Raw genomic sequence first — 23434 nt, forward strand, 5'->3', positions numbered from 1 at the left:
TGACCTCGAACCGATTTTATGCGGTACACGGCGCTCAAATCTGTCAAAATGTTTTAGTATGACTTTGGTAAGCTGCACCTCTTGATGGATTGTCGAAGCATTGCGACAACCGTAGTCAGGAGCCTCGTGGAGTAAAGGCGTGGACCTGTAATAAAAACCATTAGCGGCACATCCCTCTGACACAGACAGAACACTTATATTCCACTGAGTCGTGTCCTTTAGTCCGACAGAATCTGAACCGTATCAGTGCACAAAGAGCGAGCTGTTTTTTTCAGCGCTTATAGTTTATGCAAATGAGCCATGTGGTTTTACGTTTTGTTTCTGTAAAACGTAAACAAATGTGCACAAAGCTGCATTAAACACATTATTACTCAATGTATATTTGAGTCATTCTCATAGGAAAAAAAAAAAAACTTAAATTATCGATCCACATTCACATTCATAAAACACATTCACGAAGACAGGGAGGCTACATTGGGCGAGTTATGCCACGATCTGCCGATGGATCATGGACGTCTGGGCTAAGGATCAGTCTCAAGTGTCGTCTGTTTGTTTCACTTAATGCACTTTATAATCTGGTGCGCCTTATGTATGAGAATAGATGAGAGAATTCAACATTACTGATACTGCGCCTTATAATCCAAAAAATATGGTTTATTTATTCAATTACAGGTGGTTTTATAGCTCAAAAATGCCTAGAAAAACAGGCATTCTGACTCTAAGTGGGGTCGCTTCTCCACAGATCTGACCAGTAACTTCTGGTTTGGTCTTCATTAAGACATACATTTTGTTTAGTTTAGTTTAATGCCATACTGTGAACCATTCCAGACAAAGCAATAACATCTTCACGGAGAAAACCATTTGAGGGATCCTCCACTGGAAATGTTACACAATGCAGCTGTATATAGCAGATTTTCATGTTTTGTTTTGGTTTCTTTTTTGTTTTTTTCACAGTGTGGTGGGATACTAACTGTGGTCAAAGTTTATCGCAGTCTTGCATCAGTTAAGAGGAAGTTTGTGGGACAAAACTTGAAACGAAAATTGCAAAAATACAGGAAGTAGCTGTAAGTAATCAACACCAAAAATTTACAATACAGCGAAGGAATTTTTCTGACAAATTAGACCTTCACTTGTGGTGCAGTTACAGTAAAACTAAATTTAAGAAGTTGCAGGTTGCATATAATGATTTTTATGTCCACAGTGGACCAAAGCAAGAAAAATATCTGACCAAGGCTTTTTTTTGCTGAAACGTAATTTTAAAATAAAAAAAAAAAAAAGATTTTCGACATCGGCCATTTGGGTGTGCTATAAATTTTTTCACTTTTATTTTACTTTTTTTTTTTTGCATTTGCACCTCTACAAGAACTTGATGTGCATTTTCTATTTCATTTGAAACAACTAGCATGCTAACAGTGCACATACTGGTTCGCAGTCGATAAAACCAATTTTAAACAGCATAGATATTTCCACATCTTCCAAAAAACAACAACAAGCATGCTAACAGTGCACGTCCCATTACAATACCCATAATAATTAGACCAGTCGCAAAAAAAAAAATTTTTTTTTAAATTCAAAACTTTTAGAGATCAAAGCATAGTTTTGCCATCATGGTAATGCCAACAACTACGATCCTAACAGTGCACATCCCATTATAATACCCATTATCATTGCATTTTTACGCAAAAAAATGTCAAAACTTTTAGAGAGCGGAGCATAGATTTGCTGTCATGGTAATGCAACAACAACTAGGATGCTAACAGTGCACATCCCATTACAATACCCATAATAATTAGACAGCGGTTGAATTTTGACCCTAAAAATGTAAAAAGTTTAGAAATCAGAGCATATTTTTGCCATCATATTAATGCCAGCAACAACTAGGATGCTAACAGTACACATCCCATTATAATACCCATTAACATTAAACAAGCCGTTGCATTTTTACCCTAAAAACTGTAAAAACTTTTAAAGATCAGAGCATAGTTTTGCCGTCGTAGTAATAATACCAACAATCTAGCACATGCACACTGCACATCCTTAATTAGACAGTGGTCTCATTTTGACCCTAAGTATTTATTGATACGGTGATCCTAAAAAACAACTAGCATCCTAATAGTGCACATCCCATTATAATACCCATTATAATTAGATAGCATTCTCCTTTTAACCTTAAACATTTCCATAACTTCAAGAGAACAAAGCGTTGTTTTGTTGCAGTGGTAATGCTAACAACAACTAGCAAGCTAACAGTGCACTTCCCATTATAATACCCATTATAATTAGATTGCGTTCTCATTTTGACGCAAAGCATTTCGACAACTTCCAGAAAACAGAGCAGTTTTGTTGTCACAGTAATGCAAATGACAACTAGCATGCTAACAGTGCACATCCCATTATAATTACACAGCATTCTCATTTTGACCCTTAATATTTCCACAACTTCCAGAGAACAGAGTGTTGTTTTGTTATCACGTTAATGCAAACAACAACTAGCATGCTAACAGTGCACGTCCCATTGTACTACCCATCATAATTAGATTGCATTCTCATTTTGACCTGAAGCATTTCCACAACTTCCAGAGAACAGGGCACAGTTTTGTTGTCACAGTAATGCAAACGACAACTAGCATGCTAACAGTGCACTTCCCATTATAATTAAATATCATTCAAATTTTGACCCTTAACATTTCCACAACTTCCAGAGAACAAAGTGTTGTTTTATTGTCACGGTAATCCAAACAACAACTAGCATGCTAACCGTGCACTTTCCATTATAATTCCCATTATAATTAGATAGCATTATCATTTTGACCCTAAACATTTCCACAACTTCCAGAGAACAGAGGTTGCTTGTCAAACAACAACTATCATGCTAACAGTGCACGTCCCATTATAATACCCATTATAATTACACAGCTTCTCATTTTGACCCTAAACATGTCTGCAACTTTCAGAGAACAGGGTGTTGTTTTGTTATCAAGGTAATGCTAACAACAACTATCATGTTAACAGTGCACGTCCTGGTTCGCCGACGATAAAAACCCCATTATAATTTAGTTCACTGTGTTTTTTTGTACTCACTTGGCACTCTGTTGATGGCTCGCAGTGGTCTGAGCACGCGCACCGTCCTCACCGCGGACAGGCTCACGTTCTGCAGGTTCAGGGAGTACTCCAGCATCCTGCGAACACAATATACAAAGTACGTGTTAAACATTACAACGTACATGCTACCGGCACAGGGTCATTAAGAATCCAGCTTACCGCGCAGGTTTTTAATATGTGCTCCGAGCTAGAAAGGCCACATTATGCAGACAATTACAGCGAGTGTGTTTTACATGTTCATGCATTCTCCAGAGCTAATCAAGTCTCCTGGGTGACTCAATATACAGGCAATCGCAATATTGTTTCAAGCAGCGTTTTTTGCTTCTGGTTCTGGTCTGGCAGTTCATAATTCAGCAGTGTTGGAACGTAATGAAGTAAAAGTAGTACTGTACTTAAAGGAGCCATATTGCGTTAATATGTTTCCTCGTCGCAATCATCGCTGGAGTTGTGTTTTGTTTCATTCGCACATGTTTAACGCACAAACCCAACCACTCTGTTCTGCTTTGTGATGTCATGTGGCAATACAGGAAGTGCTCCACTGTGTTTTTAAACTCTAGATACATTTACTACAATGATTTGAGGTGATTTCAGCCCTGGATTTGCCGATCTCTACTGAACTAAAAGTAAAACGCAGGGATGTAACGATATCCAAATCTCTCGGTATGATATGATCACGATATGCTTCTCACAGTATGGTACGATATTTATTGCGATATTTTGGAGGGGCTGATTTAATTGTAGAAAGGACACTCTTTGGGTTTTAAAATACCTTGACAAGATGATTTGGTGTGAATTATTTCCGTCATAATCCAAAATATCAAAGTAAAAAACATATTTCTTCATGATGTTTGCACTAAAATGAACCACGGGATATGTAGTTCTCTAAGTTTATAAGCTGTTCCTACTATAAAACAATGCATTTAAGCAAAGAAATTTGTAATTTGATATATTGTGACAGTCCACGATATTATTGTATAGCACTTTTGGTGATACAATGTCACGATATTTCGGTTATTGTTACATCCCTAGTAAAAACTATTATCTTGAAAACTACAACTACATGACATCACAAGGTGGAACAGAGCATTTTGAGCTTTGGAGATGCACAGACTAATAATAAAGTGTTACTCAAACATGTGTGAATGAAACAAAACACAACTCCAGGTCTGTTTTTTTGCGGAGGTAACAGCATTATGACGTGACTAAAAGCTCACAAGAGTCAATTTGGTGTAATATAGGACCTATACAACTTTTCTGATGGAGGGTCCGCCAGCATGTTGTCTGCACGGAGAAGTTATTGCTTTGCCTGGAATGTTCCATAGTATGACATTAAACATATCCATCCATGATTTATTTATTACAAGTGTTTCTGTTGCTCAAAAATACAATAAATGGTAAATGATCACATTTTTATACAGTGCCTTTTCACCTTCACGACTCTCAAAGGGCTTTACAAGAAGGAACCACTCAAACATTCACACACCAGTGTACACAGACACTGGGGGCGAGGTGGGTTAAGTGTCTTGCTCAACCAAACAATGACAGCATTCATTTGTGGGAGCTGGAATCACACCTCTCAATCAGTTATTATTTTTTTTTTTTCTAAATGTCGAGAGCAAGATTCAAACCGCCAGACCTTCAGTGGACAAACGCTCTACCAACTGAGCTGAATAATTCCTTCTGTGAATAGGGACGACTTTCCACAGATCTGAACTGTAATGTGACGCAAGTTAACTGATTATACAAGAGATCCAATTGTGTTATTTAACAATTATTTATTCTTCAAATAATTACAGGGCAACTTTGTATGAATAAAAGTTCAAACTGTATGAGATGTTTTGGATTCAAAATCAGCCAGTAGATAAAATGATTTCATTGAATTAAAGGCCTAATCACAATATCATCTTAACCGATACTCAATAAAGCTACTTTTTCAGTATCAGTGCATCCAGGCTCTATTCATGCTTACCGGGAGACATTTAGAAAAATGGATGACGACTTTTGGTGTAGTTACCGACACCGGGCTCGTGATAAAACCATGGATTCAGCAGCAGCGTCTCCACAACCTGACAAAGCTCTGATCACAGCATCGATCTCACTTACAGACAGCTAGTTGTAATTGTTGATCTTCTGAACATAACGGAATGTTATGCCATCTTGTTTCTTTTTTATTAAGTTGGGCAATTTATGAAAGGAAAAGAATATAAATGACATCGAGATAAAGAAAACCGAGCCATTTTCTCAGTTTTCCCAGATTTTGTCAGAGTTACTACCACAAACAGAGCGCGAAGGAAGTCGTCGTCCGCATGTTTCCAAACGTCTTCTGGTTTAGTGATGTCAGCGTGAACAGAGCCCATTGTGTGCGAAGTGAAGTGAAGTATGAACCCCAAATAGCAGGAGATGGCTTTATAGTGTCCCTGTACAATACTAAGTGTAAGTGAATCCAAATCAAAACTGCGATCTAGGCTCTAATATATGAAGTCTTCAGCGTATCGTTCCACCCTTTCACCTTTCACCTTTCTGAACACGTGACTGCTCCCTGTAGAGACAAATGGGACTTGCAGATGGGCAGGAAGGAGGTGAGTAGCAAAGCGCTAACCCGATCAAACAGGACGGTCGCGGGAGCAGCAGAGCTAAACGAATCTAACGCACAGAGGGGCACAATTCAACAGCTGGGTCATGGACAGTAATGGGCACACAGGAAGCAACATTCAAATGACATTAAGTGTGACGCGCTGGCCAAAGAACAAGGAGGTACACATGAAGAGCACATATGGTCTGAGGACGGTTGGTCACAATGAGCCTGTACCCATTTTGTTCATGTATTTGAGCAAAATCTGTCTGAAAGTTCTGAAAAGCTCTTATAAACTCATTGTGGTGAATAATTAGGTAAGTGAAGAATGCATTTGGACCACTGCAAGCCGTTTAAAATGAAATAGTTTTGTTTTTTCATGTTTTCAGAACAATAATAATCAGGTACAGTGATTGGCTAAGGGACTTGTAGATCATTGTCAATCAGTCTGCTCAGTGTCGTGTTTCCTGTACAGTACAGAATGCATTCAGTTTGACAATTTTACATAAATGCTGGATCTCTAGCAGTGTGATTCTGAAGTGCTGTATGTTTGCAAGTTTTCTCCTCGACAAAACCCACAATGTCGACGAAACGTTCTGCACCGACAAAGGCTCCTGCGGTCGCACCTAAAAGGAAGATACTAACTATCGCACAAAAAGTTGGACTTCTGGACACGCTGAAGGAAGGTAGAAGTTACGCGGGTGTAGTGCATTGTAGAATAAATTAATCTTCTGTTCGTTACATAAAGAAGGAGGAAAATAACTTAAGGACGACAGCAGCTGTAAGTTTTAAGAAGGATGCAAAAAGGATTGTAACTGTCCTGTGTGAGAAAAGTGTATAAAGTGTGTGGTGAGGGGTTTTACAGATATAAAAATTGTAAAAAAAATAAAGCTGACTACTTCACGGATTTCGCCACTGTATTCAAGAGAGTTCAGTCCTTTTTCAGGTTGCTCCACCGTGTTTTTAAAGTAGCTGTACATAGCCTGCCGTCTTACGGTTTGAAAAAAAAGTATTACAATCACAACTGAGCCTGTGTTGCCAGAGCCTTAACCTGCAGATAGAGACACATACACATTTGTCTCATTCTCAATACATGGACAGAACAGGCCTCATGTGAAGCTCAGATCCTCCAGAATTCCCTCCCTAAGCTGCAGGGGCTGCACTCGCACTGACAGGTTCTGGGGTTTAGGGAGGGAGGCATTTAAGGTTTAAACCAACTGGATTTCTGCATTGAAACTGGCAACCCAAATGAGAGACTGATGCAAGGCTCATTCAGCTTTCTGACTTTATAGTCCAATCCAACAAATCCTGTTTTTAAAATCATAAGACTTAAAACTTTAAACTTTTTCAAATTACATTCATGGCATCTATCAACTCTCTTCCAGCAAATTTAAATGATTTATTTCAAGATCGAAATGCTCATCCTAACTACGAACTTAGAGGTAATAACAAATTTTATCAGCCAAAATTTAAAACAACTTTAAAATCAATGTGCATCTCAGTACATGGAGCTCATCTGTGGAATGGATTATCTGAAGAACTAAACTATTTAAAAGACAAACAATGAAAAAATACCTGGAGAAGAGACAGTGATGAGCACAGAAAGTGAGGTTAGGGGGAGGGAGGTGTAGGGTCAGAGGGCCAGTGTGGTGTCTGATGAGTGTGTGGATGTTTTGTTTGTGTCGTCGTGTATATACTAGTTTCATCCATTCCCTTTTCAAACTCTGCATGTTTGCTTCTGTGTCTCTAAACTTATGTTGTGAATTGTGAAGTGAATTGTATGTGCAGGTTTGAAATATATAGAGTAACTAACAAAGTCATCATGAGAACCAATGTCCATGTCCAATGTTTTTATCATTAAGTATAAATCAACGTTATAGCTACTATCAATCCGTGTATCATTCGTTCATTCGTTTTTCAATATAAAACCAAAAATAAGAAAACGAAAAAACAATTGCTGTCTTCATTATTTGTCTCCAAAACCAAAATGAAAAAACTGATAACGATTCGTTTTTTTCAGTTTTCAATTTTGTGTTTAAATGAAGAATGGAAAAAATGGATAACGGCCGTTTCCCGTTTACGTGACTTCCGTGACTGCGATGCCAGACTTTTGCACCACGTACGGACTGAACCAGGACCGAACCAGGTCCAGGACCAGACCGGGACCAGAGCGGGACTGAGACCGAGACCAGGCTGGGACTAGGCCAGGGCCAGACCGAGACTGAGACCGGGACTGAGACTGAGACCAGGCCGGGACCAGACCGGAGGCTCAGAGCCCACGGCAGGACCGAAGATCAAAGCTGTGGTTCGGACCCCGCGGAGGCTCAGAATCAAAGCTCAGAATCCGCCCTGGTCCCGCTCTGGTCCCAGTCTGGACCCGCTCTGGTCCCAGTGTGGTCCCAGACCTGGATCAGTCCTGGTTCAGTCCGTACGCGGTGCAAAATCCGGCATGGAAGTCAAGTGAGCGGGAAACAGACGTTTTTTCCATTCTTCATTTAAACACAAAATCGAAAACTGAAAAAAAAACTAATGTTATCTGTTTTTTTTTTCATTTTGGTTCTGGAGATAAATAATGAAGACAAAAGTTGTTTTTTCGTTTTCTTATTTTTGGTTTTATGTTGAAAAACGAATGAACGAATGATACAGGGATTATTATCAGTAAAAACTATATTTGATTTGAACATGTTCTGATCGTTCAAGTTTCTGAAATCAAATCAAAATCTCACATACAGTTGTTTTAAAACATGTTCTCTTCTGTCCTTAGTAAACTACTGCAATACTGCCATTTCACTGTAGCAAGCAGCGGGGGTTCAGAGTCTACATGTTCCGCGTGTTTAAATCTTTTAAAGAACTGCAGTGAGTTCAGAGCTGAAGGGGACAGGGGGAGATGAGCTCAGCAGTAAATACAGTCTTATGTTGTGTTTGAATGCTGAAAGGCCCACACCACAGAGCACATCTGACAACAGTCCAGTCTTTGAATGTTCCAATTACAGCCACAGCGGACAACAAATAAAAACTAGGCTCTTGGCTAATCTGGCACACTATAAATTGTTGGTCAGTATGCACTGTCAGTGAAATAAATGAATGAACTGTAGCAGTATCTCTTAAATGCAGACATCTCCTCCGGATTATCTTGTAACATTCACAAAGCACTTCTTTTACCTCAGATTTACAGAGTTTGGTGCTTCACTCTCAGCCCCCAGAGCTATTTTTCCTTGTAAGCCGCCATGTTTATTTTGACACACGAGGACCATGTGTTTTTCACCTGTCAATCACGCCCATATGAAATCGTGGAGACAGGGTACTGTTCAGGACTATAACATCATGTGTCTCAGTATTGTAAATGCATGAAGTGTGAGGCATCCCAGGCACAGACAGCTCCTGTAAACTTCTATAGGGGGAAACCACTGGCATGTCAGGCCTGTCCAACACTTTCATTGGGCTGCAGGCTAAGACTATATCAATAAAAAAAACACTCACACAAACTCACACAATCAGAAATATCACTCTTATATTGCACAGTATATCACTACAGCCTGTATGTAAAATTACAGGTGACTCGCTCCAGAATTCTGTGAACCTTCCAGACTAGGTTCATGGCAACATAGGCATGTCTTGCCCAAAGACACAGCAGGAGTTTGCAGTAGTCAAGATTTAACCCCCCACATTTGAGTTTGTGGGTGAACCGCTGCTGCTCCAACTGTACCCACAACAGATGGTTTTCAGATTGTAGAATGTGATTATGTCATGCTCTCAGTACTCTGTGTACTTTGTCATGAAATATCCAAAAGGTACATGCACATATGGATCATTTATAGTGGTTAGATCAGGGCTGCAAGAGTCATCTCGAGCAAATTAACATCACTATTTGAATGGACGTAATTAGCACATCACAAAGGCTATAATTTCTGGAGTGTGACCTGACAAAGATCCACTGATCGAAACGTTTGGGAATAAATGTGCTAGTCTGATTCATCAGCCGGTTTCACTTCATGGAAACCATCTGACCTCGCAGCATTAGGATTTGTTCGCTCAACAGCAGGCAGGTACTTTTTTTATTTAACCAATCGCTGCTATTTGGTCGTGACGTATTTAATGCGCCAAATCCTATAGGAAGAATGGCAATAACGTCTTTCCTCTTGATAAAATTCACCAAACATTCTCTTTGGTCCAACGAGGTTCATTTGATCTTCCGATATTTTATGTTATTAGGTTCTTTTTTCATACCAAGAGTTTGTTTTTCATACCTGACAGTTTGGACTGCTCACTAGCGGTCTTCCTCAGAGTGGTCACATGATGTCCAGTCAGCTGATTTAAACAGGTTTTGGCGCTGTCTTCCTATCGGTGGAGGCAGGAAGACAGCACCATCTGCAGTCCCACTTCCTCAGGTGAGAATCCCAGATGTGTGCCAGTAAAAAAGCCCCCTCATCCTGGTTTATAGTCTCAGCAACATCGCCTGACCACTCTGAGGAAGGCCACTCGTGAGCAGTCGAAATTGTCAGGTATGAAAACAAACTCTTGGTCTGAAAGAAGAACTTAATAACATAAAACATTCTTTTTGTTCCAACTTTAAATCCTTGATCTCGGGAATCGTTGCCAACACAGAATGTATGTCTTCGTCTACATCCATCTCGACCGGTTTGTTTACTGTTGTGCTGTTCCAAAAAAGGACCCAGACATGCGCTTGAGTTTGACGTCACGGCTTCACAGCTCTTCACTGACTGGCCGGTGCATGGTCTACAACTTCCGGTGTTCTTGCAAGCCGTCAAGTGCATTCCGATTCCTGACCTAGTCGCTGGAAAGAACATCTACACCTTTTCTGATACCATTTTTGGAGTTGGACCATTTCCTCCGCAAACAACAAAATCTCCTTCTTATTCTGCTTACAAACTGGTAACCCTGTAGCTCTATACAAACATGTTCTGAAATATAATTCTTGTACTTGTTTTTTCATCCCTAGACCCTACACATTGCTGCTTTACAGAATGCTGTGATGTCATCTGAAACCCAGCCACACTCCTAATACCCTAATACACTTAATAGACTGACTACACCGGAGCTGACCTGTCATCTGTTATGAAGCGACAACCAGGGGAGGACACTGTTGTGATCCGAATACAGAGAACAGCCCCGGCCGCCTATGGGAGCGGAGTGGGGGTGGGCGGGGGTAGACGGGGGAAGACCGACAGCCAGAGCGCGTGAGCAGCAGCCCAAAGCGAGTCGCGCCCCACTGGAGGAACTGTTTTTTCTCCGTGACACAGGCAAAGCAATAAAGACAGTGTTCCCTGCAAGGACAGTGGGACCGGGCATGTCGTAAAAACACGGAGGCGGTATCGCGAGTGCTTTTGAATAATGGAGAGATGGAGTACCGGGGAATACTAATGAATGTACACAAGGGCGGGGCACTGTTGCCTTGTGCGATGGATTGGTTTTGGTCAGAAGTAATCACCCAAAAAAGCATTGTCGGCGTGCAGAGTGGTTGGAGGTTCGGTAACGTTAAGTGGCTGTGGTTTACTTTTGGCAATCGTAAATATGGATACTCAGTTACATTTAGATATTACTGGAGTCTAACTTAAGGTGCACTGTGTGACCTTTCTGGTGGAGTGTCTGCGACCTCCTTGGAGATGTTATTGCTTTGTCTGGAATGTCCTGGGATGGCGTTAAACATACAGTATTGATCTTGCTTTTATTCAATAACATGGGTTTTTGTTGATCTAAAAACATGTACTTGTACTTGTTAATGTGCATAGGTTTGCCTCTACAGAGATCTAACGTGTAACTTGACCACTGTTACTTCAAAACTGCAAGTTACTTCAAAATGGTAATGTGTTATTTATGACTTGTTACTGTCATTTTAATTTTCAATTTCAATTCATTACATTACAGTATTACTGTATTTAAAATGTAAGGCATTACATTACTATTGCAGTACTTTTAAGTTACTCTCACCAAAATAACTGCAAAGATGCTGAATTTTTGCACTGTATATGGACTGAACTGGGACTAAACCAGGACTAAACAGAGGACTAAACCAGGTCTACACAAGGACTAATCTTAGAATCTAGTATGCCCCTGAGAGAACCCTGAGCCCGTGGAGCAGGATGTCTGCAAGGAGCGATCGGGCGTCAGCTGCGATTAGCCCCGTGAAGCGCGGAGTTCTGTGCCAGTCCTTTCGCCCGCGGTCACCTGATGGTCTACATGGGCGCACCTCTGGCATTTCACCGCTGCTGATATCGCAGTGATTTTAGTGAATTTGTATGAAGAAAAACGAAAAACCCACCACTTCAATCTAGGTTAAAACTGACATTTGTACTGAGTAAAATATTACCATTTTGCTCCCTGTAATGGCACATTACTGCGTTAGAGCAAAAAGCAATGCATTACAGTAATTTGTTACTTTTATAACGCTTTACTCCCAACACTGAACTTGACCCTGTGGCATCAGCTGCCATGTACCCTGATGGACCGTCTCACGATACTGCGATATTTTGGAGAGGCTTATATAATTGTAGATAAGCCATGTTTCTGCTTTAAAAATACCTTCACAATATTTTGGTGTGAATTATCTCCGTCATAATCCCAGCAATTCAAGTCAAAAACGTATTTCTTCATGTTGTCTGGACTGAAATGCATCATGGGATATGTAGTTCCCTATGTTTATAAGCTGTTGCTACTATAAAAGCATGCATTTAAGCAAAGGAACTTGTAATTCGATATATCGTAACAGCCCACGATATTTCTGTGAGACATCCTTAGTAACTACTTGATGAATAAAGTCTTAGTTCATGCTTTATTAAGGCTAATTCATGTGTGTAGAGTGGTTCGGATGAATGCATTGGTCCGTCCCTCTTCCCTCTGTGGTGAAGTCTATACGTGATACAGCTAGAATTCAAATAGGAAACACATGTGGCAGGCAGTCCAAACATTTTTAAATCATAAAAGTGGAACCTTCCAAGTGTGTAATACTTTCACATATGTTTTTCTTTTAATTTAAAGGTGCATTGGGCAATTTTTCTGGTGAAGGATCTGCTACCTGCTTGCTTCCATGGAGATGTTATTGCTTTCCCTGGAAAGGTATGACATTAAACTTATCCGTCTAATATTCATTACAGAAAAAATACATCAATTAATTCTGTGAATAGGGGGACTCTCCACAGATCTGAACTGTAATGTAGTGTAGTGCGGTCACCTGCTTGTCTTCCTCGTGATAGAGAGGTTTAATCTATACTGTGGAACATTCTAGAGAAAGCAATAACATTTTCATGGAGACAAGCAGGGTAATGTAAAGTAATGTAATGTAAAATGTAAAAACGTAAAGTAATGTAAAATGTAAAAAACGTAATTAATGTAAAACGTAATGCAATGCAAAATATTAAAATGTAATGTAAAAGTATGTAAAAGTAACATTTTCCGAAGGGTCCGCCACCTACAGTTGATACAATCAGGTCAAGTTATAGGTCAGATCTGCAAAGAGGTGACCCCTGCATCACAAAGTATTCTGACCAAAACCCTGGTATTAAATACATGAAAAACACATAGGCCAGGGATCTCCAACCTCTTTCCTCTGGTGAGCTCCTTTACGAAACAAAAAAGCCAGAGATCTACTCATTTTAGCGGGCGTAAGAAATTGAGATGATTATAAGAAAGATCTGCTTCCAAAATCCAGCCATTGTCGTTTGCATAAAAAAGAATGAAACAATACTGGATTGATCTCTGGTGACTGGGGTTGGTGTGGAGGTTTTGGAGAAGCTGGTTATAGCCATGTTTTGGTTATGGAACAGATTCCTTGTGTCTTGTGGAGTGTGATCGGATGGTATAATATGAGGAGCAGTGAGTGGAAGAGGTTGTTGGTTAGATTCTAAGGTTCGTAGGCTGGGGTCTCCAGCGTCTTTCCTCCAGTGCACTCCGTTACAAATCACAAATGCCAGAGAGCTACTCATTTTAGCGGGCACAAGAAATTAAGACGATTATAAGAAAGAGGCCGTAGTAAGATGTCTTTAAAACGTGAACCACTGTCCATTTATTAGTGCACAAAGTTGGGCTCCAAAATTATACATTTACAATCGTAATAGGCATGGAATTAACCAGATTTTACTTTTTCAGCACAGAATTTCGAAATCCCTTGGCGAGCTACTTGGAAGGTGGGGGAAAGCTACTGGGAGCTCCCTAGCTACAGGTTGGAGATCCCTGACATAGGCGGAGTTAGACATTGCACAACTTCCAGGTCACATACGGACCTTTGGTTGACTCTGACTGGCCTATTTAAGCTCATTTGGAATTACAAAATGAACATATTTTATAATTATATCTCATGCATGGACTAAAGGTGCATTGCTTTTAATTACGAGGTGTTTTTTTATGACATTTTTTGTCAGCCAACCTCACTTTTTCATTACTTAGTCATAACATAAACTCTTATCAGTCTTACCAGCTCATCAAAACAATGTTATTTACTGCTTTTTACAAAGAAATATAATTACTACTATCCAGAATTGAGTTAAGCATTTTGGCCCGGACCTCCACAATATTTTTTGTTTCTCATGTGGCCCCATGGAAAAAATAATTGCCCAACCCTGCCATAGAACACAGATTTTCAACCAGTGCGCCGGGAAGCAAGCCTCGAGTGCTTGGAAAAATGTCCAGTCTGAGTGAACCGATTCTGTGATATTTAATAATAATTGGACATTTTAGAGTCTCATGAAAAAAAGTGTCTGAACCAGAAATTACATAAAAATGAGCATTACTGCAAAATCCCTAGTGTCAGGCAGTAACACAGACATTTACATAGTTTTGGCTCAAATTGGCGTCATTTGAAAATGTTAGCTGAATGTTGTGCCGCAGCATCTTTTTTTTGCTGTTCCACAAGGCTGAAAAACACGAGGGAACAGTCCGGTCGGAAGTATAACAAGCAGGTAGCATAACCGATAGCCAGAAAGTTACACTATGCACATTTAATTTAATGAACCTTATATAATCTTACATAACTTTGCGTAAATTCAACAAGGATCTCATGTCCCGAGTCAACCTCTAACAATCCCAACCACGTGGAGTAAACTGTGTACTTTATCTGCGCATGTGGACTTTGTTAGCATTAGGGGGAGATAGCATAACGCCGCGTACATATACATGCGCCATATGTGTTTGAAATATCCACGATGTACAACGCTCAAGACCGCACTTTCCATAGAGCACAACATCACTGCTCGCACAATGAACAATGCAACATAGGAGAGAATATCTTTGCCAAAATAGTGTTCAAGATTCCGTTTGTTTTTGTTACACAGACCGTTTCAATCTTTGTATTTATTTATTTAATGTATGTTATACACTCGTAGCAAGACATCGTTGGAGAGAGTGTAAAGACATACGGCAAACCACTACACCATCGGCGAGCACCCCATCTCCCAGTTGTGACCCGTGATTGGATTTGCATTGTTCGAGCCTCAGAAATCACTCCATTTTAACTTTACCCTGATTGTTACGTCATAGGTAGAAATCCAATTTGTATTAGCAAACTGGGCCATATAGCTTAAAGGATAAATTTTGAGTTTATTTCCCATGGTAATTCTCACTGCTGCTAGTAGATGGTAGGCTCAAGTAATTTGTGCTTTCAATACATGGCCATTAATATAAAGGTGAACTGTGTGATTTTTGGGGTTCTGTCACCTGCTTATTTCTATGGATATGTCATTGCTCTGCCTGGAATGTTCCCCAGTATGACATTAAACAGCTCTACTTTACATTGATTCAACTACAGGTGGTTTTAGAGCTCAACAATGCCTAGAAAAACAGATATTCTGACTGTGAGCGGGGTCACCTCTCCAATGTCTCCATAGATCTGACCTGTAACTTGGTCTGTTTGGGCTTCATGAAGATAGAAAGGTTTAATGCCATACTGTGAAACATTCCAGACAAAGCAATAACATCTCCATGGAGACAAGCATTTGACGGACCCTCCACCAGAAAAGTTACCTTATAAAGTTCTAAAATATGAGATGCCAAAGCAAAGACATTCAAAACATGGTTGTTCGTCAAATCTAGGCAAAATTTCTTTTTACCATGTGTGGAGCCATATTTCTTTGTATCGAGGTATGTATCATATCATGGCCTATGTATCCAGGTATGTATTGCATTGTGGCCAAAATATCGAGGTATGGATTGTATTATGACCCATGTATTATATCGTGGCCAATGTATCCAGGTATGGACTGTATCGTGGCCTATGTATCAAGGTATGGATCGTATCCTGGCCTATGTATTGAGGTATGTATCATATCGTGGCCTATGTGTCCAAGTATGTATCACATCGTGGCCTATATATCCAGGTATGTATCATACCGTGGCCTATGTATTGAGGTATGGATTGTATCGTGGCCTATGTATCGAGATATGTATCATATCGTGGCCTATGTATCCAGGTATGTATCATATCTTGGTCTATGTATCCAGGTATGGATTATATCGTGGCCTATGTATCCAAGTATGTATCTTATCATGGCCTATGTATCAGGTATGTATCGTATCGTGGCATATGTATCAAGGTATGTATCATATCGTGGCCTATGTATCGAGGTATGTATCGTATCGTAGCCTGTGTATCGAGGTACATATTGTATCGTGGCCTATGTATCCAGGTTGTGAGGAAACTACATTATATTAAAACACAGACCTTTTAAAGAATACCTCAAAAATATAATCACAATATCGCATACCTGTAAGCAAATCTAAACTATTCCACTCCAAATAATCAGCAAACCTTAGAATCTAACCAGCAACCTCTTCCACGCACTTCTCTTCATATTATAACCATCTGATCTCACTCTACAAGACACCAACCAATACCAGCTTCTCCAAAACCTCCACACCAACCCCCATCACCTGAGATCGATCCAGTATTGTTTCATTCTTTTTTATGCAAACGACAATGGATTTTGGAAGCGGATTTGGTCCGGCAGACTGTCTCCACGCTCCGTTTGCGTCCTGAGATGTTGTTTGATCAGAGCAGAATGATGGGGCAAATAACGCTGGAAATAGTTTCACGGAATACAAAATGAGACGAGCGCGGGGGGCTGATGGGAAAGAGGAGGATCAATGGGTGTTCAAGCCAGTGTTTTAGAATCGTATAATAACTCAAAAAGGTTAGGTCGAAGAACACAGACTCTTCAATTTTATCTCTACGCAGTTAAAACATTTTTTTTTTTACGTCTATGGGGTATTAACTGCTAACACTTAACAAATTTAAATGACCATGCTACCTTTTATTGTTTTGAAAATGTTATATTTGCCGAAAACAACTTATGATCACGTTTTCTAAGTTGAGTCAGTTTTGTTATTGCTCCCCCACTCCCCCTTCAGAGCACACCATTATCTCTAAATTACTGAAACACGCAAACACAACTCTTTAGGCATGTTTTTGACGAAGGAACGTTATAACTTGGTAGAAAGCAAAATTAAAATCAAATTAAAAAACAAATGAGATGTATTCTTCTTATTATTCTGAAGGACACTTGTGAGTTTAAAAGGAAAGACTGCAAATGTTAAGACTTCAGATGCAAAGTTTATGTTTATCTCGATGTTAATGCTAATGAAGCAATCATGAATACTAAAATAACACCACAAACAAGTAATCTACATATAAAAGACTGGAATTTAATTTTATATTTTACAATTTTAGTATTAGCTTTGAGACATGAAGACCTACTTTTATTTTTGTTTTTACGTATCCTCTACATTCAGTTAATTTGTGAAGTGCTTAAAGGTTGTATGGAGGATTTTTTTTGTTTTTTTTTTGTTTCAAGTTGTCAATGATAGCATTATAGAGATGCAGTAGCCTTGTAATTATGATGACCAAAAAAAAGAGAATAAAAATTCATCAACTCTGGACGTGGTGGGGCTAACTAAACATTTGCCAATAGATAACGACATTGCCTCGTTATCTGTGAGCTGACAGGCTGTCAATCAATCTCCCTACGTTTCTAGCGTAACTGACTTGCCTGCACGCCGCCGGTACGTGGTTTACGTACGACTGTCACGCAGTCCACAGACGCAAAGCCGCACAGACGCTGTTTACTCCACCAACGCAACAGTTCTTAGCGGCTTTTTTTGACCTATATCTTCCTCGCAGTTCGCACAAAGTTTGTTGCAATGGCGACAAGAATCCAGGAGCAGTTAGCCGCAAAAGAAAGTCCGTTTTTGAGGTCGCTGAAAGAAGAAGACAAGGGGAAAAGCAGCGAAGCCAAACTAAGGTGATTCTTGAAGATTCATTCCAGCGATGGCGCGACTGAAGCAGACGCAGGGTCTAAAGACTGACGCACTGGTCCGCCAAATTACTCCTGGACAGGTCACTTCTGCTTATTATGAAAACGTACTTTATTTCCAAGAGCTAGTCAAACGTTTTTCAGGACACGAAAGCGATATCCTATGTCTGAAAACGTAATTTTCAAGGCAAAGAAAGAGTCCGCTTGCTGCTGCGTGTTGTAGCTAGTTCATTCACACTGAATCTCCGCGCAACTCTTCTCTGCACCCCTTTCCTGCTCCTCTCCCCGCTGCCCGATCCGCTCTTCCCCCTGCTCCTCACTTCTCCGGGCACAGAATCTCCGTGCACCGCTCCCCTCTCCTCTCTCCTCTCCCTGCTCTGCTCTTCTCCCCGCTCCTCACTTCTCCGTCTTGCCTAACCAACACTGTAGTTAGTTGTTTACAAGTCATGTGCAGCACCGGCTGTAAACAAACCTGTTTCTGGCGTAAGGAGGAGGCGGGAGAAGGCGTTTCTACGTAGGGAGCTGTAGGGGAGGGGGGGTGGTTTCACGCATGCGCAACATTTGAAAAAGGACAAACAGTCGCTGGATTTCTCGTTCCTTGGAAAATCCTCTATACAACCTTTAACATGTATCCATCCAAAACTCACTGTGTGCATCATAATAAATATTCTTCTTCCTTTTTTTTTGACTTGGTGAAAATATGATAAAGGTACAATCCTGGCAAATCCAGAATGATAACTTATACATCAAAACAAAAAAAATTAGCAGGAAAGATCCAAGATGCCAAAGCAGAAATAGTCGATCATGTGTGAGTGAGGAGGACAGAAGCCTCCTCACTCTTGAGGGCTTGAAAATATTTGTGCTGAATATTTAAAAAGTGATTTTTTATTTTGAATTTGGCAACGTTCAGACTGCAGCCTGAAGTGACCCAGATCTGTTTTTGTTTTTTATTTCCCTTCGCTCCTATGCGATGTGTATCTAATCTTTTAATGACACTGATCAAATTTTTATTTTTATTTTTTTAAAAGGCGACCCAGGCCACTTGGAGATGTGCTCCTAAAAACGATACATATCCGATCTTCAGTCCGAACGGTCAGGTCACATTCATCCCACCTACACATCATCAACAAGAGACAAACGTCACTATTCTGCACTGAAGTAAGCGGAAACTAGTTGCTCACAAATGTACAAAAACGTTCTTCTCGTCATCCGAAAATTGTGTCCGAAGCAGCGAAACACATCACAGTCCCACCACTCTTGTCTGCGACTCCGCACCCACACGTTCCTTTCTACGGACGTTGCTGCCACTGCCCCAAAAATGTCATGCCCAAAAACCTCGTACTTCTCCTTCTCAAAGTACTCCTTAAAACAAATAAGCTGTACATATTCTGGCTCCGGTACAACATCAACTTTGAAAATCTCCAGGTGCTCAATGTTGTGTCCATTTTAGGCGACTTTCGTAAACACTGAGTCCTCCGATGCGCATGCGGGACACTTTTGGGGCGTTTAAAGTTCACACTGGAGATCAAATTAAAGTCGCATTTAATTGGAAATGTGAACGACCTCACAAAAACATCGGATTTTACAAAAAAAATCTGAATTGAGCCTGAATGTAGCCTTTTAAACACTTTGAAAATGTACACTTACAATTTAATTAACTCTAGCACATACTGTATGTATGTATGTATGTATGTATGTATGTATGTATGTGTATAGAATGAACATTTCAGAGTCCCTGTGATGGACGGCGTGTGTCCTCTTCCATATGACAGCCTTCCCCTGGAGCACACGGCGTCCCATCCATCACATCCACCCTGTCGTCTCTCATTTTCTCTGTCTAGACAAGTCCCCTGTCCCCTGTCCGCTGTTCCCATGGACATATCATGTAGTATGTCTCTTCTCGTCGTCCTCTTCAGAGACGGACAGGTAGCTCGGAGGTCTTTCAGGGTCCTGGTTGAGGTTAAATAATGTCAGCATCTGATATTTAAATGTATAGTAATATATCAAAGGTCCTCTATTATCAAAATTGCCATTCAGCCATTTTAGAACATCATCAAAAACATAACTGGAGTTGTATTTTGTTTCCAAACCTAAAAATGCTCTGTTCTACCTTGTGATGTCATGAAGCGGTAGTATTAAAGTTAACACCAGCTTAGGGTTACCTTTAGTTCAGTAGAGATTGACAATTCCAGCGCTGAAATGACCCAAATTATTCTAATAAAGGTGTGTGGAGTTTAAAAACACAACAGAGCACTTCCTGTATTACCACATGACATCACAAGGTGGAACAGCATGTTGAGACTTTGACTTTGAAACAGAAAGAGTCCATATTTCGCCATTTCTGATCTCTGTTAGAATGTTGTTTCTTCATCACAAACAGACCTGGAGTTGTGTTTTGTTTCATTCACACATGGTTAACACACAAAAATCCAGCATATTTAGGCTGAGGTCTTGTCCCAGAACAGAAAACACTCTGTTCCACCTTGTGATGTCATTGTGTTTTTAAACTCCATACACCTTCACTAGAATCATTTGGATCATTTCAACCCTGGAATTGCCAATCTCTATTAAACTAAAGGTAAAATGTAGCTTTTAACTTTGAAACTGCCACTTCTTGACATCACAAGGTGGAACAGAGCATTTTGAGTTTTGGAGATGTAGACAGACTAATAATAAAGGATTACTCAAACTCAAATGAAACAAAACACAACTCCAGGTGTGTTTTTGAGGAGGTAATAACAAGGGGTGTGCAAAAATATAGAAATATCGATATCGGGTGTCGTTTAATTTGATGATACAGTATCGATATTGTGGGCTGCTGTATTAATATATATCACCAAATGTAATTTTTTGTATATTTTACTAAATAATTTTGTGTAAGTACTACAATTGTGTTGACATTTTCACTGTTTTGATGAGTAAAATGGGTGATTTTCATATTAACTTAGTGGACTTTCAGTATCATAGACATGATTTCGCTTTTTTTCAATGAACTGTATCGAATCGTACTTAATCGAAAGTGCACTGTATCGAAAAACGTATCATATCATGGCCTATGTATCAAGGTCTGTATTCTGTCGGTAACTTCTTAATGATACCCAGCCTAGTAACAACATTCTAACATGACTTAAAGTTGCATTAGGTAACTTTGGGATGTGGCGTTCATAACCTGTTTGTATCCATGGAGATGTAATTGCTTTGCTGTGGAATGTTACACAGTGTGACTATGTGTGTTATTCAGTTAGATGTGTTTAAGTTAACAGCCAATGACCTAGTGGCATCGGCTTGTTTCTATTGCATTAGATCAGTTTGCCGTATTGTAGATCAAAGCAACAACATCTCCATGGAGACCAGCAGATAAGCGTGCCCTCCACCAGAAAAGTTCCACAGTGTGCGCACCTTTAAACTCACAAGAGTCTAACTTTCTTATTCTGTAAAGCAGTGAATTATGTTATACAAATAAACGTGCCTTGCCTCCTTCACCAACACAAGTAGTGAAGATATTTCACCTCAATAACCTCAACAGTTTAACAGCGTTGCACAAGTTTACCCCTCGGGATGTCTCTGCCAGCTCGGTCATTGTACCTTTGGCTAGAAAACAAATCAAAACAACAGACAATTTTGTTATAGCTCTTAGAATTCCAGGAACACATTCTCCGAGTGACCTATGATGCAATGAAATCCACATCTTCTGTCCGGACCAGGTCGAAGTGAATCAGCCTCACCTCCGCCAGCACCTTGGGGGATTTATATCGCCGGAAATAATAAGCCACTTTCTGTAATGTTTTTGGCAGATTGTGGTATTTGCTTTTTCTGGTAATTTAAAGAATGACAGGTCAAAAGAAATATAGTACCACTAGATCAAGATATGTTCAACCTATAGCAGGTGTATTCTAAAGCAGACGTGGTTCAATGATTGATTTTTTTAAAGCTTTGAGACAGGTTATGATTATTTCGCCTTCTCATTTACCCTCTCGAAGTTGACTAGTTTATAGACTGTGACTAATTTATAGTTAAACTCTACAATCTATCTAGTGTTTGGTACATGCCCACTGTGCTATACTTTGTTCTCAAATATTATTTTTTTAATCAGTGATACATGTAGAATTCAGCCACCTAGTGCCTCCACTCAATTTAATTTCTCTCCAGTGACTAGGTCAGGAATCAGAATACACTAGGGGATTTGCAAAAACCCCAGAAGTGTGAGTTCGGGCACCAGTCAATCAGCGAAGAGCCATGCATTCTGTGTTGTCAATGATTACCAAGATTGAGGATTTAAAGCCAGAACAAAGAGAATGTTTGGTGAATTTTATCAAGGGGTATCAAGATGTTATTGTCCTTCTTCCTACAGGATTTGGGAAAAGCTTAATATACCAGTTAGCCCCGTTAGCGGCGCATTATATACGTCACAACCAAATAGCAGCGATTGGTTAAAAGATAAAAAATACCCGCCTACCGTCAAGTGAACAAATCCTAACACTGCGAAGTCAGACAGTTTCTACAAAGTGAAACCGTCTGATGAATTAGGCTAAAATTCCGCAGCGTCATGTAGTCATTCTGGTACAAATAGAACAAAAAATCTGCAGAGCATGTGGTTCTTTGTTGTGATCAGCGACATCAGCTCCCAATGGGAACTGCCGCTTTCTAACATGGAAGTTCTTTATTTTATTTAGTCTTTTTAGATGAATCTTGTGATTTAAAATGTGCAAATTATAATATAATGGCTGATGGACCTAGTTAGTACTTGGATGGGAGACCACTGGGAAAATGGTAAATGGTGCCACAGTGGGGAGCAAGTCGCAAGAAGGAAGAAAAAAAAAAAACTGTTGTTGTGTCTTTAGGCAAGGCACTTCACCCACATTGCCTGGTAAGAAAGTGGTGTGTGTGTGGGTGATGGTGATGGTTGGAGCTGTGGCTACAATAGTAGTTTATTATCATTATCATTACATGGAGTAAATGAATAAAGTGTCTTTGTGATATATGTCTGTGAAAAGCGCTATATAAATAAAAACGTACTTATTTACTTAGAGATTATAACCATAGTGCAGACACTTCAGTCCTCTTCAGAGACAGACAGGTAGCTCGGAGGTCTTTGAGGGTCTTGGTTGAGGTTAAATAATGTCGGCATCTGATATTTAAATGTATAGTAATATATCACAGGTCCTCTATTATCAAAATTGCCATTAAGGCATTTTAGAACATCATCAACAAAAACATAACTGGAGTTGTGTTTTGTTTCCAAACCTAAAAATGCTCTGTTCTACCTTGTGATGTCATGAAGCGGTAGTATTAAAGTTAACACCAGCTTAGGGTTACCTTTAGTTCAGTAGAGATTGACAATTCCAGCGCTGAAATGAACCAAATGATTCTAATTCAGGTGTGTGGAGTTTAAAAACAAAACAGAGCACTTCCCGTATTACACGTGACATCACAAGGTGGAACAGCGTGTTGAGACTTTGAGTTTGAGACTGAAAGAGTCCATATTTTGCCATTTCTGATCTCT

The 23434-nt window shown here is 39.8% G+C and overlaps 1 protein-coding gene across 1 annotated transcript in view; it reads right to left on the bottom strand.

Moving 5' to 3' along the window:
* cacna1g (calcium channel, voltage-dependent, T type, alpha 1G subunit) overlaps positions 1-23434 on the bottom strand; it is a 634394-nt gene that overhangs the window by 312825 nt on the left and 298135 nt on the right. Inside the window, 1 exon segment of the mRNA XM_055150510.1 lies at positions 3082-3179. Coding sequence (XP_055006485.1) covers positions 3082-3179 — 98 coding nt within the window.

Source organism: Boleophthalmus pectinirostris, unplaced genomic scaffold (genome assembly GCF_026225935.1).
Source record: "Boleophthalmus pectinirostris isolate CB_2022bp ecotype Guang Dong unplaced genomic scaffold, ASM2622593v1 HiC_scaffold_14, whole genome shotgun sequence".
Classification (NCBI taxonomy): domain Eukaryota; kingdom Metazoa; phylum Chordata; class Actinopteri; order Gobiiformes; family Gobiidae; genus Boleophthalmus; species Boleophthalmus pectinirostris.